The following is a 17,883-nucleotide window of genomic DNA, read 5'->3' on the forward strand; positions in this document are numbered from 1 at the left end:
GATAAATTACAGACTTGATTTTTTAAATCTCAAAATTTTGTAACATTGCTACTCTAAACCTTTCCTATCCAAGTGTTTTTGTCAACGGGAGTTTCTCTGTGTACAGGTGCTACCCAACCAGCTTTGTGCTTCCAGAATTTTGTTTTAATGCAAACAAAGAGTCAAGAGTTAAGAGTCTCTTGCCCAGAGTAAAGGAATCGAGAACTAGAGGGCGTAGGTTTGAGGTGAAGGGGGAAAGATTTCAAAATAAACTGAGGGGTATCTTTTTCATACAAAGGGTGGTGGGTGTATGGAACAAGCTGTCGGAGGAGGTAATTGAGGCAGGGACTATTGCAACGTTTAACAAGCAATTAGACAGGTACATGGAGAGGACAGGTTTAGAGGGATATGGGCCAAACGCAGGCAGGTGGGACTAGTGTAGATGGGGCATGTTGGTCGGTGGGGCAAGTTGGGCCAAAGGGCCGGCTTCCACACTTTATGACCTGGTAAAGCTGTAGCACAGGTTTGCACGTATTATAAAAGCACGCCTCAAAGTTAAGCAGTCTCATAACCAATATATCATATTGAAACTAAGTACGCCAAATCTTGTACGGTTATTAATTTATTGTATTTCTGATTATTATATATTTATCTGTGTGTTATTGTGCTGGTAAGCTGCAGCAAGAAAGAATTTCATAGAACAGTACAGCATAAGAACAGGCCCTTCGGCCCACAATGTTTGTGCCGAACACAATGCTAAGCTGAATCGATTTCTTCTGCCCACACATGATCCATATCCATGCACTTTCATGAACTTATCAAAAAGCATCTTAAACACCACAATGGTATCTGCCTCAACCATCACATCCTGGCAGTGCATTCGTCCCCACCAACCTTGATAAAAAATTTGCCCCAAGGAGAAAGAGGTTCCAAATACTCATCGTCCACAAGAGGCACTATTTTTTAAAGGCAAATGCTCTAGTTCTTACGAGTGGTGCCTGCACCAGACAAGCCACAGGCAGTTGCGGGCCTCCAGCATTCCCTTCCTTGGACGCCACATCCCTCTCACATAATTGCTAGGAGAGCAGGTCAGAAGTTTGCTGTTGTGCATCAAGTGATCTCCTCGCAATCTGCCAAAGACAGATGACCAGCTTCAGAAACAACTTCTTTCCAACAACTATCAGGCTTGAACACTACGAACTCCAACTAAGCTTCAAACTACGATACGAAGAAGAGTCCTGACCCAAAACGTCATCTATCCATGTTCTCCAGAGATGCTGCTGGGCCTGCTGAGTGGGTTAATTGGCCCTCTGTAAATTGCCCCTAATGTGAAAGGAGTGGATACGAAAATTTGATAACATAGAACTAGTGTCAATAGACAATAGGTGCAGGAGTAGGCCATTCAGCAATGTGATCATGGCTGATCATCCCCAATCAGTACCCCGTTCCTGCCTACTCCCCATATCCCCTGAGTCCGCTATCTTTAAGAGCTTACTCTCTCTTGAAAGCATCCAGAGAACCGGCCTCCACCGCCTTTTGAGGCAGAGAATTCCACACTCGCAACTCTCTGTGCGAAAAAGTTTTTCCTCATCTCCGTTCTAAATGGTTTACCCCTTATTCTTAAACTGTGGCCCCTGGTTCTGGACTCCCCCAACAACGGGAACATGTATCCAGCCTCTAGCGTGTCCAAACCCTGAATAATCTTCTATGTTTCAATAAGATCGCCTCTCATCCTTCTAAATTCCATAGTATACAAGCCCAGCCGCTCCATTCTATCAACATATGACAATCCCGCCATCCCGGGAATTAACCTGGTGAACCTACACTGCACTCTCTCAATAGCAAGAATGTCTTTCCACAAATTTGGAGACCAAAACAGCACACAATACTCCAGGTGTGGTCTCACTAGGGCCCTCTACAACTGCAGAAGGACCTCTTTGCTCCTCTACTCAACTCCTCTTGTTGTCAACGGATGATCGATTGTTAGTGTGGACTCAGTGGGCCGAAGGGTCTGTTTCCATGCTGTATCTCTAAAACTAAAAGCTAAAAGGTTTATATGTTGACATGGACCAAAATTATTTTGGTGAGTCACGGTGGTGCAGCGGTAGAGTTGCTGCCTTACAGCAAAATGCAGCACTGGAGACCCAGGTTCGATCCCGACTACGGGCGCTGTCTGTACGGAGTTTGTACCTTCTCCCCGTGACCGCATGATTTTCTCCGAGATCTTCGGTTTCCCCCCACAGACCAAAGACGTGCAGGTTTGTAGGTTAATTGGCTTGATTAATTGGCTTGATAAATGTAAAGATAGTCCAGTATAAAATTGTCCAACTTCCAGTATAGTCACTGGTGGACTCTTCGGAAGGTACAAGGTACAAGGCACAAGGCACAAGGTACAATTTTCCTGAATCCTTGAAACTTACCTGAATTTTCAAAAAAGTCATTTGTTTTAACAAATCTTCGAAGTGTTCGCGGTCTGATGGCTGCAGCTCTGCGGACAACACCACTCCAACATAGATGTCAGGGTCTGGTGACATTACATCTGGAAACATGTAGACTCCATTGTTACACAGCAGCACAGGAGACTGACTGGGGATCAGTGGATAGACCCAGTCACAGACCTACACAGTAACATGTAGAACAAGAAATAATAGTTGGGACTTTTGATTTTGATAACACAATAAACAACCTTCTAATATTTACTTAATTGACACCAATAATACACTTTAAAACTGAATCACCCAATGACACCTGATTAATTAAAAGCAACTACAGGTTCATCACCGATTTTCTGGCAACTGATGGTCTGGCACCTCCATTAATCCGGACACATTTATGAGAGCATTACATGTGGCGTACACTCCTTCATGTGCCTCCATCACAACACTGTTAATTGCTTACTTCTTTGTTAATTGTCAATTATTTAAGTTTCTAGTGGTCCATGGTCCTTTAGAGACATGGGAGGGGTATAATTAGTGGTACACAGTTCTAATAATGATCTATAATAAGAGGTACACAGTTCGCTGAAAGTAGTGACACAAGCCAACATTTTCAATGTCACTTGTGCAATAATGGACACTTGTGCAACAGAGTATCATTCATTTTTGGTAGCACAAGCTATAAATACTACCGGTTGTATGTTAAATTATTTAATAATATTTTACATTATTTAATAATTTAATATATATAGCTTGCACTAACAAAATTAAACGTATAGCTATTAAAAACCATTATTTTTCAAACTCCTGTATGAAAACTAACTTTGTTCTTGCAAGTCGGAAATCTCTAGCCCTTATTTTTCCCCATTGATATAATAAGAAACTGGATTGCAATTATCATGTTTTGGCAGACCTGTACAAATAAAATCAATACACTTCATGCATTTTCAAGACGAAAGAACTCTGAACAATGTTTTTCCGTAAAGTCATACAACATGGAAAGAAACAAAGTGCTGGAGTAGCTTAGTGGGTCAGGTGGCATCCTTGGAGACATGAATGGATGACATTTTGGGTCGGGACCCTTCTTCAGACTGAAACTCCAGCCCGAAACATCGTCTATTATTGTTCACCAGGGATGCTGCCTGACCCACTGACTTACTCCAGCAGTTTGTCATAAACCAGCATTTGCAGTTCCTTGTTTCTACACTTACTCTACATGGAAACAGGCCCTTCTGCCCATCTTGCTCATGCCGACAAAGATGCTCCATTAACACTGATCCCACCTGGCCATCTTTGGCCCAGATCCCTCTAAACCTGTGGATATATATAGATATTGTACCTGCAGAAAAGGAGGTGGTGTGCTTTGTGCTGCACCCCCAATGTCTTTCTCCGAAAATGTGACTATGCGAAGAAAGCCAGGATACGAGGGCGCACTCACTTGCCCATCGGACGTTACGTAGAATATCTGCACTCCTTGTTCAATTCTAATGAGCTCATAGGCATCCATGCCGAACGATTCCAGTGAATGTGGTCGAGTTCCTTGCCCAAAAATCTCATCACCTATAACAGCAAACTCGCCAGATTCCGTGCCGTAGGAAAGAGTCATGTGCCCATCCATAGCCTCAGGAGTGTATACAGGGGGCAGCTCACTAGCTACGGACGCGGAATCCAGTGAAGAGAGATGAGGAGTTGCAGACGAGGAGTTTCCATTTGAAGTTCTGCTCACTGCCACAGTGGATGATTGACAGCCGGACTGAGACTTTGACGATTTTTCTTCACATGGTGTTGGTAGGACTGGATATATCCTTGACTCTGACTTTGGACAATTAGACCCTGACGTTCCAGGCAACTGGTTTGACTGATTGGATGCTGCTGGATTCTCAACATGCTCCAAATTAGTTAACCGTGTACATATGTTACTTAGTGCCACTGTCATTTTATTTTGCATTTGACGGGCAGTGTTCCACTCTGCACCAATACATTCTGGGCCATTGGTTGGAATACACAATCCATTATTTAAGTGCTCCTTTCCTCGTCTGTAATGCTGTTTTGCGGCTGTTTTTTGACCCGATTCGTCTGCACTGAGACCTTTATTTATAAAGATAAATGCCTCTTTATATTCCTCTTTGATGCGACGAAGATTCTCAGCTGTATCATTTGCTTGAAGGTTGCAGTTTTCCATGCCTGATAAAAATAAAGTAATAATTGTTACGTGTAACAAATGCCAAGTAACAAAGTAACAATGCCTGCGTAACAGGAGGTAGACAAAAATGCTGGAGAAACTCAGCGGGTGAGGCAGAATCTATGGAGCAAAAGAAATAGGCAACGTTTCGGGTCGAGACCCTTCTTCAGACCTGTGTAACAAATTACTTCAGAGTTTCTCAAAACAGGAATCTCTCAGGAATCGCCCCGAGTAAATGCCCTTTACATCACCCCAAATCTATCTATTCCAGTCACCCGCATTTGGCCCATATCCCTCTAAACCTTTCCTATCCATGTACCTGTCCAAGTGTCTGTTAAGTGTTGTTATAATACCTGCCTCAACTACCTCCTCTGGCAGCTCATACCATATAACCCTGTGCTAATTTTCCTGCTACATTTGTGTGATTCCTGCACGATAACACCTAGATCATTTCACTCATTAACAGTATCTCTTCACTTGGATAATAATCCACTTTTCGATTCCACCTGAAGTGCATGACCTCACTCTCTCCTGCAAGAGGGGGATACAGTGAATACACAGATAATTTTACCCAGATTAGGGGAATCAAGAACCAGAGGATTTACGTTTGAGGCGAGATGAAAAAGATTTAATAGAAATCCGAGGATGTAGTTGAGGCAGGTACTATCACATTTAAAACATATTTGACAAAGTTGGGTCTGCTCCTCCAATGCAATATTCCATCACTCACCTGTTCCCCCAACGCAACCCGTTCCCCCAATGCAATATTCCACCATTTTCACTCTCCTCCACCCTTTCCTCTCCCCCACCCTCTCCTTCCACCCCCCCCCCCTCTTCTCCCTCTCCTCTTCCTCCCCCTCCTCTCCCCCCTCCGACCCCCCCCTCCGATCCTCGGCACAGTGATATAATGTGGGGATCGGGGTCCGGGGGTAGGGAGTGAATCAATGTGGGGGTTGGGGTCGGGGAGGTGAAATACCCCGTGTCGGGTTCGGGGGGGTGAATCACCCCTTGTGTGGGTCAGGGTCCAGGGGTCTGAATCACCCCGTGTGGGGGAGGGGGTCGGTGAATCACCCCGGGGGTGGGGGTCAGGGACCGGTGCCGGTTCAGCGCTGTCAGTGACTCTGTGTGGGTGGAGGGACCAGACTATCCCCAACTCTGCTGCAGCTGACGGGGACGTTGCCGGGTTTGTGTCCCCGTGGGTCCGCTGCCCGGAGCCGGGGCCCCGCTCCACCCGGCTCCGTGTGTGGGCGCTGCCGACCCACAGCCCGCCGCAGTGCAGCTGCACAGGGGGAGACGGGGCGGAGGGCGGCCGTGGGCGGACAGCGCTGACCCCAGGGGGAGAGTGGGGGCTGTCCCGAGGGATCTGCTCCTTCGGCCGTTTACACCGGGTGCCTGAGTGTCCCTTGGTGCTCGGGTTCAGACCGCTCAGTCACCCTCCAGCCCCAGGCGGTCGTGGGCTGGGACTTGCCCTCAATCCGCCGGCACATTGCTCTTTCGCAAGTCAGTCACGAAAAACATTTGTATCTTCTCTGTCCGTGAACAGCAGTGATGTTGGCAGTTTATACCAGGTAAGAACGTATGTGTTGTGTGTGTGGTACTGCAGAAGGCTTGAGCGACTCCATGCATCACGCCGTTTGACCTTATGACCTTCTGTGCAACTCCCCTATTTAAATGGGGCCTTCCCCCTGACGTCACTCGAAGCTGGGTTGCCAGGAGGTCGAAGGTTCTCATAGGTTCTTTTAAGTTGTAGCCGGAGCTGACCGGTGAATTTCATTGGCTCATTGGGGGTAAGCAGTAGTTTTTAGAACCAAGGATAACCAGTAATGTTAAATGTCTGGCGAACATCACAACCGTGTATCTCTGGCTTCTTAAAAATTGTCTGGCTTCTTAAAAGTTGTCTCCACTCCTTCTCCCCCCTCATTTAAAGGACTTATCGTTCACTGTGCTTTAGCCGTCTTATTTACAGCGCCAACCTTCCTGTTCATCGCGGTGTGTGTCTGTATCACCTTTGTGAGTGAGAGAGTGAGTGAGAGAGAGTGAGAGAGAGAGTGAGAGAGAGAGTGAGAGAGAGAGTGAGAGAGAGAGAGTGAGAGAGAGAGAGAGAGAGAGAGCGAGAGAGAGAGCGAGAGAGAGAGAGAGAGCGGAGCGAGAGCGAGAGCGAGGAGAGCGAGAGCGAGGCGAGAGCGAGAGCGAGAGCGAGAGCGAGAGCGAGAGCGAGACGAGAGCGAGAGGAGAGAGAGAGAGAGAGAGAGAGAGAGAGAGAGAGAGAGAGAGAGAGAGAGAGAGAGAGAGAGCGAGAGCGTGTGTGCGTGTGTGTTCCACTCGCCGTTCCAGTTGCCGGTTTTTCAGGCGACTGCCGACAACTTGACAGTCACCGGCAGTCGCCTGAAAAATCACCCATAACTAATCAAAAAACTGTCAATCATTATTTAAGGGGGGGACACCAAACCACACTGCCCCCTTCATCTAGCCCAGGTTTGTGCAGTGACAGCGACCACGAGAGATGTCTCCAGGCAGGGAACCAGTCCCCTCACAAGCAGTCAATCTTTCAAGCACCAAGATTCCAAAAAGAGTGTCTTTGTAAACATGATGTAAATAAGTTGACAGATGAATGCAATCTCAATCCTATTTTCACAATGTCCAATATTTTATAGGTTTTGATTAAATCCATTACATTAATCTGGTTCAGTCCCTGCACTTTCATTCCAATCAGACAGATTAAATCCCCAGAAGGATAATACGCCACGGTGACAATTAATACGTTGACAAGGGATCACTGCACAACAAGTGCCATCTACCAAGTGAAATGTTAAACCAATTTCCTGCGTGTTTGTTCAGGTATGCAGAATAGATCTCATGAATCTTTTAGCGAATTGGTGTTCTTTGCGATATGCAAGGTGTTTGGGGCAAATGTTCACCTCATGATCGAATACATTTCAGAAATTCCACACAGTCACATCCAATACTGTGGCAGAGTTGTAAATGGATTAAATGGACAAAGAACAACTGGCAGGAGATTTGAAAAACAAAGTTCTTGAAAAGCACATTTTAGCTCATAGGATTGGTTGTTGGAAACACAATAAGAATGAATTAGAGAATTTAGGAAAATATACCACAGGACAACATCATAGAAACAAGGAACTGCTGATGCTGATTTGCAAAAAAAGTAGACAAAGTGCTGGAGGAACTCAGCGGGTTTGGCAACATTTCTGGAGAACATAGATAGGTGATATTTCGGGTTAGGACCGACGGAAGAATCAGTCTGAAGAAGTCTGAAATCAAACGTCGCCTGTTCATTTCCTCCATAGATGCTGCCCGATCCACTGAGTTCCTCCGGCACTTTGTGAAATGCTCAATTCCAGCATCTGCCGTTCCTTATGTCTGTCATCATGCCTTTTGATATTTTTGCTGGGAACATATAGAATAATGGGAAAGGGAGTATAGTTCTTTGGATTATTTTTTTGTGGAGAGTTTGTAAAGAAAATTTACTATCATCTTTAATTAAAAGTGTATGTCAAAGATACAGCATAGAAACAGACCTCGTTCAAATCGACCATCAATGTGGTTAGTACAGGTGATTAGTATGGTTGTCAGAGGTTATGGGGAGAAGGGAGGAGAATGGAGTTAGGAGGGAGAGATAGCGCAGCTATGATTGAATGGCGTAGACTTGATGGGCCGAATGACCTAATTCTACTATCAATTATGATCGATCACCTGTTCACACGAGCGCGATATTATCGAAGATAGACACAAAAAGCTGGAGTCTCAGCGGGACAGGCAGCATCTCTGGAGAAGGAATGGGTGATGTTTTGGGTCGAGACCCTTCTTCAGAATGGTTAGGGATAAAGGAAACGAGAGATATAGACAGTGATATGGAAAGATAAAAACAATGATTGAAAGATATGCAAAAAAGTAACGATGATAAAGGAAGCATTTTGTAGGGTGAAAATGAGATGCCAGTGCGAATTGGGTGGGGAGGGAGGAGATAGAGAGAGAAGGAATGCTGGGGCTACCTGAAGTGAGAGAAATCAATATTCATACCACTGGGTTGTAAGCTGCCCAAGCGAAATATGAAAAGGCTGTTCCTCCAATTTGCGTTTAGCCTCACTCTGACAATGGAGGAGACCGAGGACAGAAAGGTCTGTGTAGGAATAGGAAGGAGAATTAAAGTATTCAGCAACCGGAGATCAGGTTGGTTCACGGGGGCTGAGCAAAGGTGTTCCGCGAAACGATCGCAGAGTCTGCGTTTAGTCTCGCCGATACATTAGAGTCCACATCTTGAACAACAGATACAGTAGATGAGGTTGGAGGAGGTGCAAGTGAAACTCTGCTTAACCCGAAAGGATTGTCAGGGTCCCAGGACAGAATCGAAGGGGGAGGTATAGCGACAGGTGTTGCATCTTCTACGGTTGCAGGGGAAGGTACCTGGGTAGGGGGTGGTTTGGGTGGGAAGGGATGAGTTAACCAGGGAGTTGCGGAGGGAACGGTCTCTGCGGAAGGCGGAAGGGGTGGAGAAGAAAAAATGTGGCTAGTGGTAGGATCCCGTTTGAGGTTCTGGAGGATTATGTGTTGTATGCGTCGGCTGATGGGGTGGAAGGTTAGGACTTGGGGGACTCTGTCTCTGTTACGACTAATGGGAGGGGGAGCAAGGGCGGAGCTGTGGGGTACAGAGGAGACACAAGTGAGGGCCACTTTCTCATCCACTCTCTAAACACTGGGGGAAATTTACAGAGGCCAATTAAACGACAAACCCATGTATTTGGGATGTGGGAAGAAACCAAAGCACTTTGAGGAAACCCACACATTCACAGGGTGAAAATGTAAGCTCCACACAGTAAAAACGAACAATTAAAAAAAAAACAGGTAAAGGCATTCCTTCTGAAATACAGCCACTGCAGCTCAGTTAATTTTTGGAGTAGAGAATCTCAACTGATAATTTATTAATGGTTTACAAAAGGAAAACTGGTTCAAAAAAATTGCAAAGAGTTTAAAAGTAGAATAACTGATGTTCTGTAAACATGACAGCATGTGATTAGTGATTAAGCCACTGTGAAAAGCTGCAGGGAACAATTAATGCATTGGTTCTTCCCTGAACCACGAGGCTCTCAAAGCAAAGCAATTCAGTCCTATTAGGCATTTAATTTTTTTTTAGCTGATAAGCTATTACAGTACTATTTTAAAGGAATTTCTACAAACGCAAGAGAATCATAAAAATTTTATGAAGAGACTTCAAGATATCCTCCCATGAAATGGCATAATCATAATCCACCACCCCCTGCAGCACGTTCCAGCACGTTCATACTCTATGTGAAGAAACTCGCCCGCACTTCTTTAAACGTTGTCCATTTAATCTTGAAGCTATGCCCTCTAGTATTTGATGTTTTCCATCCTGGGAAAAAAGGTTTTAACTGTCGACCCTATCTATGCGTCTGTTAGGGGAAAGGGACTCTTAACATTGAGTGTTGAAATGCTGCATCAAACTTAAGATTGGAGAGGAAAGATAGCCAGTATGAAAAGTAGAGGGAGAGGTGAGACATGGGCCAGTGTGTCATTGGCAGAACAAGAGTAGAGTGAAGGATGGCAGGCAGGTGTAGACAAGATGGGGAAATGACAAGGATGGAAATGCAAGATGACCATTCCTATCACACCAACCACCCAGATGGTGGTCAAACCATCCAGCAGATTCCTCCAGCAGATTGTTTGTTGGACAAAATATTGAGCTCCGTGAAATAGCACTAAAATCAAATTATTCTTCGCAACCAGTCAACCGTTGTTTCTTACTGTTCAGTCATTTTTGAATCCTATTGCCACTCCCTTGAATTCCATGTTAAAACTTTCCTGGCGAGTCTATCATGTGAAAAGCTTTGCTGAACCACTGAGGCTGAAAATTACAGATACAATAGTGGCATTTAAGAGAATTTTGGATAGGTATATGGATATCCATGGAATGGAGGAATATGGATTATATGCAGGCAGATAAGGCATGTTCCGGTGCTGTACAGTTTAGTTTATTGTCACATTGTGCCTTCCCTCATAATGGGAACCATTGTGGGGGGATGTTTTTATGTTTACATTTCTTTATTACTGTTATGTCTGTATTCTTTATGTGCTGCATGGCAAGAAGCATTTCACTACACCTAGGTGTATGTGACCAATAAAATAACCTTTGAACATATACTGAGATACAGTGAAAACCTTTTGTTATGTGCTAACCAGTCAGCGGAAAGACTATTCATACCATTGTATGCCACAATAGTATTCTACCGATACTCTCCTCTGCCTAGCGGAGCTGCTCCTTACCCTCAACAACTTTTCGTTTGACTCCTCTCGTTTCCTCCAAATCCAAGGCGTATCTATGAGCACGCGCATGGGTCCCAGCTATGCCTGCCTCTTTGTAGGGTACGTCGAACAATCCTTGTTCGAGGCGTACCGTGGTCCTATCCCTGAACTCTACCTCCGCAACAGGGCTCGAAATTAGCAATTGCCAGGTTGACAATGGCAACCCACAGACCTGCGGGGCAACCTAAAAGTCATGCCATTTTGCCCGGCTTGGCAAGCACCCAGGAGTCCTCTGGTTTAATTCTGAGCTGGCCCCCTCTCTATCTTTCTCTCTTTCTCGCTGTCACTTCGTGTCCGCCCACTATCCGTGTCCATGTCTCGGGTCTCCGCCCGTTGTCCGTGTCTCAGGTCTCCGGCCAGCCGCCTTACACATGCGCACAACCGCGGCCAGCACCAAAGATCCTATAGCGAGGATCTTTGGCCAGCACATCATCGGCCGTGGTTGTACGCATATGCCGCACTGCACATGCGCACTGCCACTGCAACTGGTCGGCATCGGCCACTTTCTCCCTCCCTTTGCATGGTGGGAGATCTGGCTGCCATTGCTGTCCACTCGCTGCGACCGGTGAAACCCAATGCAGATTCACTCGCTGGAGCTGCAGTAACTCCCTGGATTAACTCTTGCTGCTTGATTTTCTGGTCCTAAAAAAATATTCGCAATGGAATTTAAACAGAATTTAAACACCACCACCAAACTCTGAAAAATAACAGCCTATTGCATTTTATCTGTTTATTTATTGTGTATATATATATATGGTCTATGGTATATAGACGCAGTCCTGTTCTGTCCTGAATTATATCTTATAGAAACTTACAAAATTCTTAAGGGGTTGGACAGGCTAGATGCAGGAAGATTGTTCCCGATGTTGGGGAAGTCCAGAACAAGGGGTCACAGTTTAAGGATAAGGGGGAAATCTTTTAGGACCGAGATGAGAAAAAAAATTTTCACACAGAGAGTGGTGAATCTCTGGAATTCTCTGCCACAGAAGGTAGTTGAGGCCAGTTCATTGGCTATATTTAAGAGGGAGTTAGATGTGGCCCTTGTGGCTAAAGGGATCAGGGTGTATGGAGAGAAGGCAGGTACAGGATACCAAGTTGGATGATCAGCCATGATCATATTGAATGGCGGTGCAGGCTCGAAGGGCCGAATGGCCTACTCCTGCACCTAATTTCTATGTTTCTATGTATGTTTCTATGTTTACATATTCTGTTGTGCTGCAGCAAGCAAGAATTTAATTGTCCTATCTGGGACACATGACAATAAAACTCTCTTGACTCTTGACTTGGACTTAAACAAAAAAGGGTTCTTGGGGAAAAAAAGAGCTACCTTAAATTTAATTGCTTCTGGTTGGGTACCTATAGTAGGGTGAAGACTATTCCATGCTTTAATTGTGCGGCGGAACTCCATGGAGCAGCCAGCATCTCTGGATAGAAGAAATTGGGTGACGGTTCGGGTAGAGACCCTTCTTTATATTTCCTCTGGTTTTAGTGTTTTAGTTTAATTTAAAGATACAGCGTGGAAACAGGCCCTTCCCCCCCCCCACCGAGTCCACGCCAACCACCGATCACCTGTACACTAGTTCTATCCCATATATTAGCAACGCAGTATCGTGTGTGTATGAAAGAACTGCAGATGCTGGTTTAAACTGAAGATAGACACAAAAAGCTGGAGTAACTCAACAGGTCAGAATCTCTGGACAAAAGGAAAATATTACGTTTTGGGTTGGGTCTGAAAAAGGTTCCTGCACACCTTTGGAATGTGGAAAGAAATAAGAGCACCTGGAGAAAACCCATGCGATCAAGGGAAAAGGAGCAAACTCCATACAGACAGCACCCATATTTAGGATCAATTCCGGGTCTCTGGCAATTTTAGGCAGCAACTTTATGGCCAATGTACAGCCCCATAGTCTGGAACTGAATTAAAACCTACAGTAGCTGTAAAGGGGGACTTAGAGAGCATCAGTTAGAGATTTAAGACTGAAAATGGATAGTTTCTTTTAGTAATCAAAGTTATCAACGTATGATTTTTTGTGTGTTGGAAAATAAAATATAGTGGCACAGCTGGTGAACTTGCTGCCTCACGTCAGTAATCTGTGTTCGATCCTGTCCTCGGGCACTGTCTGTGTTGAATTTGCACATTCTCCCTGCAAGCATGTCGGTTTCCTCCCACATCCCAAAGATGCATTGGCTTTGTAGGTTAACTTGTCTCTGTAAAATTGCCCCTAATGTGTAGGGAGTGGGTGAGGAAAGTGGGATAACAGAACGTGTGTGAATGGGGAGACAAAAGTGCTGGAGAAACTCAGCGGGCAAGGCAGCATCTATGGAGCGAAGGAAATAGGCGGCGTTTTGGGTCGAGACCCTTCTTCAAACTGATGTGAGGGTGCAGGGGGTGGGAAGAAGAAAGGAAGAGGAAGAGACAGTGGGCTGTTCGTCCAATTTGCGGTGGGCCTCACTCTGGCCATGGAGGAGGCCCAGGACAGAAAGGTCGGATTCAGAATGGGAGGAGTAGTTGAAGTGCTGAGCCACTGGGAGATCAGGTTAGTTATTGCGAACTGAGTGTAGGTGTTGTACGAAGCGATCGCTAAGCCTGCACTTGGTCTCACTGAGGTTGATCATACTCTGAATAATCCAACCAGAATTTTGTTTGGAAGTGGAAAGAAATAATAGAAATTGCATTCTTTGCAACGTGTAAAAGGAGATGAGATACTGTTTTGTAATTTTGCTGCATGTCATTGTAGTATATATCATATCTTGATTGGTGAATATGTTTAATTTGTGACTTTATTTGAAGCAGAAATCCTTGACTCCATCCAAGGACCCAAGCAGTCTTTCCAGGTGCGGCAGAGGTTCACCTGCACCTCATCCAACCTCATCTATTGCATCCGCTGCTCTAGGTGTCAGCTGCTCTACATCAGTGAGACCAAGCATAGGCTTGGCGATCGCTTCACCCAACACCTCCGCTCAGTTCGCAATAACCAACCTAATCTCCCGGTGGCTCAACTCCCCCTCCAAATTCGACCATTCTGTCCTGGGCCTCCTCCATGGCCAGAGTGAGTCCCACCGTAAATTGGAGGAGCTGCACCTCATATTTTGCTTGGATAGTTTACTTTGACATTTTCTCCAATTTCAGGTAGTCCTTGCTTTCTCCCTTTCCCCTCCCCTTCCCAGCTCTCCCACAGCCCACTGTCTCTGCCTCTTCCTTTCTTCTTCCCGCCCCCCCCCCCCCCATCCCCTCATCAGTCTGAAGAGTCTCGACCCAAAACATCACCTATTCATTCCTTCGCTCCAGAGATGCTGCCTCACCCGCTGAGTTTCTCCAGCATTTTTGTCTACCAGCAGAAGGACTATGATTACAATCGATCTATCCACAGTGTACAGTGTACAGATAATAGTGCACATTGTACTGTTCTATGTTCTATGAAATCAAAGAAAGAAATCAGTGTTTGGGTCAACACTGCATCAGGAACAAGAGTCGAGAGGGATTTGGGAGTGTTTGGGGTTGTTGTTTTGAAGTAATCTTGAATCAGTTCGTAGCAGTCGTAGCTATTCACTCCCTTGAACTTCACCAGTCTGAAGAAGGGTCCCGAACCTGAACGTCGCCTATCCATTCACTCCACACATACTGCCTGACCTGCCAAGTTTCCCAGCAATGTGCTTTACTAAGGGGAAGATAAACTAGTACAAAGGGGAGAGGGAGAATGGTGAGGCACTTTTCTTTAGCGGAGGAGAAAAACAAGAACCTGGGGATAAAACTTAACCAGGACATATGGAAGTGAAGGCCAGAGGTATTACTATTTTTGCACAGACACCTTAACTTCCACCACCTGCATTTGGAATGTTAACAAATACTCTAATAAACATCTCTACATATACGATAGATCACAAACACACTCATTGCTTCACGACCTCGTTAAGCAACTTGAACCTCAATGATCAAAGACTACAGAGTATTTCTGTGGACTGCCTTTAGCTCGTGTCACTTGTATTTGACTATGTCTCTCACGTATTGCATTGTTGATTATTGTACATTTATCTGTGTTATTGCGTTCCAGGCCTGAAGTTGCAGCAGGCAAGAATTTCAGCGTTAGTATACTATAGATAACAATTAAACACGTCTGACTCTTGAGAGCGATATGGGCCAAGATTCAAGGGAGCAATGTGCATAAGTGAAAGGAGCAGAATTGGGCCATTCGTCCCATCAAGTTAATCCGTCAGTGAGGGGAGGGGCACAGTTTCGAGCGAAGGGATGCGGTGAACGGCTTCACCTGCCAACCGGGGAGCCGGCTTACCTCAGCACTACAAACCCCAGCCCCCGAGTCCCCACCACCCGCCCCCGCCGCGGTCGGTCACTCACTCAGCTCCGAGGCTCGGGCTCCTCCACCCCCTGCAGCCCGGACACTGCGGCCACGGTGCAGAGACGTCGGTTCCCGGGGCCCGGTTAGTTTACCGACCGCGATCGGCGTGCGGCTGACGGCGCGCAGTTTCCGGAGACCGGCCGGTGGTCCTGGCACGTGGGGGGGGGGGGGGCGCGAGCAGCGACACGGAGAGTCTGATTAAACGTGTGTGTGTGTGGTGTCACGTGGCGAGGGGAGAGCGCGATCACGTGGGGCACGGAGGAGTGGGAGTCACATGGGAGTGGGGTCACGTGGGGCAGACCTTGCGGCTGCCTCATGCACATGACAGGAGCGGGTGACAATTTCAACGTAAACTCCTCTCGGGATCATAATCATCATAATAAAAATTAGGTAGACAAAAATGCTGGAGAAACTCAGCGGGTGAGGCAGCATCTATGGAGCGAAGGAATATGTGACGTTTCGGGTCGAGACCCTTCTTCGGACTGATAATCATAAAGTCAAAGTAGCCTTTATTGTCATTCAGACCTTGCGGTCTGAACGAAATTTTGTTGCCTTGCAGTCCTACATATAGTAAAAATGACAAAAACACACAATAAACACAAATTAATATCCACCACAGTGATTTCACCAGGCACCTCCTCACTGTGATGGAAGGCAAAAGTCTTAAGTCTTTGGCTCTTCCCTTCTTATTCTCCCTCTGCGCCAAGGCGATCCAGGCTTCAGATGTTGTTACCCCGCCGGGCGATGGTAAGTAATGTCAGTCCCGCGGCTGAATCCAAGCTCCGCGAACGGGCCGGTTCAACTCGGCCCGGGGTGGTCGAAGCTGCCGAAGCTGCGGCCCTCCAGTCCAGCGGACGCAGCTGTTGTTGCGGGAGCTCCGGAGAACAGGTCACCAACCCGTGACCTGCAAGCTCCCGACGATGTCGTCCACTGGGCCCGCGGTCGGGTCGGGAACATTGCCCCAGCTCCGAGGCCGGGTCGCCGCTGCTGCTGCCCCAGCTCCGAGGCATGACATAATCACACTTTATTAGCCAAGTATGTTTTGCATCATACGAGGAATTTGTAGTATATTCTCATTTTTTAGTATATTCACATACATTTAAAATATGATTGTGCAAAAAGAATTCCCTAATATTTTGCATGAAACTAGTTAAAAGAAATCTTGAAAAACTACAAGATTATTTTTGTAGCCTTAATTACAGCAGGAAGAAGGCACAAGAGTGACATGTCTGTAAAATAGACACAAAAAGCTGGAGTAACTCAGCGGGACAGGCAGCATCTCTGGAGAGAAGGAATGGGTGATGTTTTGGATCGAGACCCTTCTTCAGTCTCGACCCTCAACGTCACCCATTCCTTCTCTCCAGAGATGTTGCCTGTCCCGCTAAGTTACTCCAGCATTTTGTGTCTATTTTTGGTTTAAACCACCATCTCCAGTTCCTTCATACACATCACATGTCTCTTAAACGCTTCAAGTATGGCAAGCAATTGGTAGCTTTTGACTATATTGAACAGTATATCGGAGACAGTCTCTGCTTTAAGTTCATTAAATCATTAGGAGCTGAATTAGGGTATTTGGCCCATCGAATCTGCTCCACCATTCGATCATGGCTGATCTATCATTCCTTCTCAATCCTATTCTCCTGCTTTCTCCCCATAACCTTTGGGGAGCCTATGATGCCCTTACTAATCAAGAACCTATCAATCTCTGAATTAATAATACGCAATGACTTGGCCTCCATAACTGTCTGGCAATGAATTCCACAGATTCACCACCCTCTGGCTAAAGAAATTCCTCCTCTTTTCTAAAGCTATGTCCATCATATGTACGTACAAATGCTCATCATACATTAACCCAAGATCCCCGAGATTACTCTCGTAAACCTTCACACACACTCAAAACGCCAACAATTCCCTCCTCAGATATGGGGCCCAAAATTGCTCACAATCGTCCAAATGTGGTCTAGTCCAATCTGCCTGTATTTGGCCCATGTCCCTCTAAACCAATCCTATCCATGTGCCTGTCTAAATGTTTCAGGGTCTCGACCTGAAATGTCACCCCCTCCTTCTCTCTAGAGTTGCTGCCTTTCCCGCTGAGTTACTCCAGCATTTTGTGTCTATTTTAAATGTGTTGCTTGTTCCCACCACCCACCACCCTTTGTGTAAAGGTTACCCCCTCAGGTTCCTATTAAATCTTTTAAATCTTCACCTTAAACTATGTCCTCTGGTCCTCTTAGGCTCCAAGGAATGAAGTCCTAGCCTGTTCAACCTGTTCAGCTCAATACATTTACTGTGCCTAAAGCCTTTTTGACCATCCTATCTCCCAGTGAAAGATACAGGGATTGACAAATTGTGAGTATAAATATGGGGTTAAAGGGGAAGTGAGTACAGGAAAAGTTACAAAAGACTCCCAAATTAATGGGAAGGAAAGTTTGAGAAGGGATAAGAGAGTAAGGTCAGGGCCAATAGTGTGAGAGGGGAGGTGAATACCGAAGTAAAAGTGTTGTATATGAATGTATGTGAGTGTATGTGTGTGTGTGAGAGTGTGTGTGAATGTATGTGTGTGTTTGTGAGTGTGTATGTGTGCGAGTGTATG

At 45.8% G+C, this 17,883-nt stretch overlaps 1 protein-coding gene across 2 annotated transcripts in view; it reads right to left on the reverse strand.

The window, feature by feature from the left end:
• Positions 1-15,443, reverse strand: part of spart (spartin) — a 30,888-nt gene extending 15,445 nt beyond the window's left edge. Inside the window, exons 1-3 of one of the 2 annotated variants that reach the window (XM_033022913.1) lie at positions 15,290-15,443; positions 3,754-4,598; positions 2,400-2,597 (exon numbers count right to left, since the gene is read on the reverse strand). In XM_033022913.1, coding sequence (XP_032878804.1) covers positions 2,400-2,597; positions 3,754-4,596 — 1,041 coding nt within the window. In that variant the 5' untranslated portion in view covers positions 4,597-4,598; positions 15,290-15,443. Of the gene's footprint in view, positions 1-2,399; positions 2,598-3,753; positions 4,599-15,285 lie in introns of both variants that reach the window. The other variant, XM_033022914.1, reaches the window with a different exon arrangement.
• Between the last annotated feature and the right edge of the window lie 2,440 nt (positions 15,444-17,883).

This window comes from Amblyraja radiata, chromosome 6 (assembly GCF_010909765.2).
Source record: "Amblyraja radiata isolate CabotCenter1 chromosome 6, sAmbRad1.1.pri, whole genome shotgun sequence".
Lineage (NCBI taxonomy): Eukaryota > Metazoa > Chordata > Chondrichthyes > Rajiformes > Rajidae > Amblyraja > Amblyraja radiata.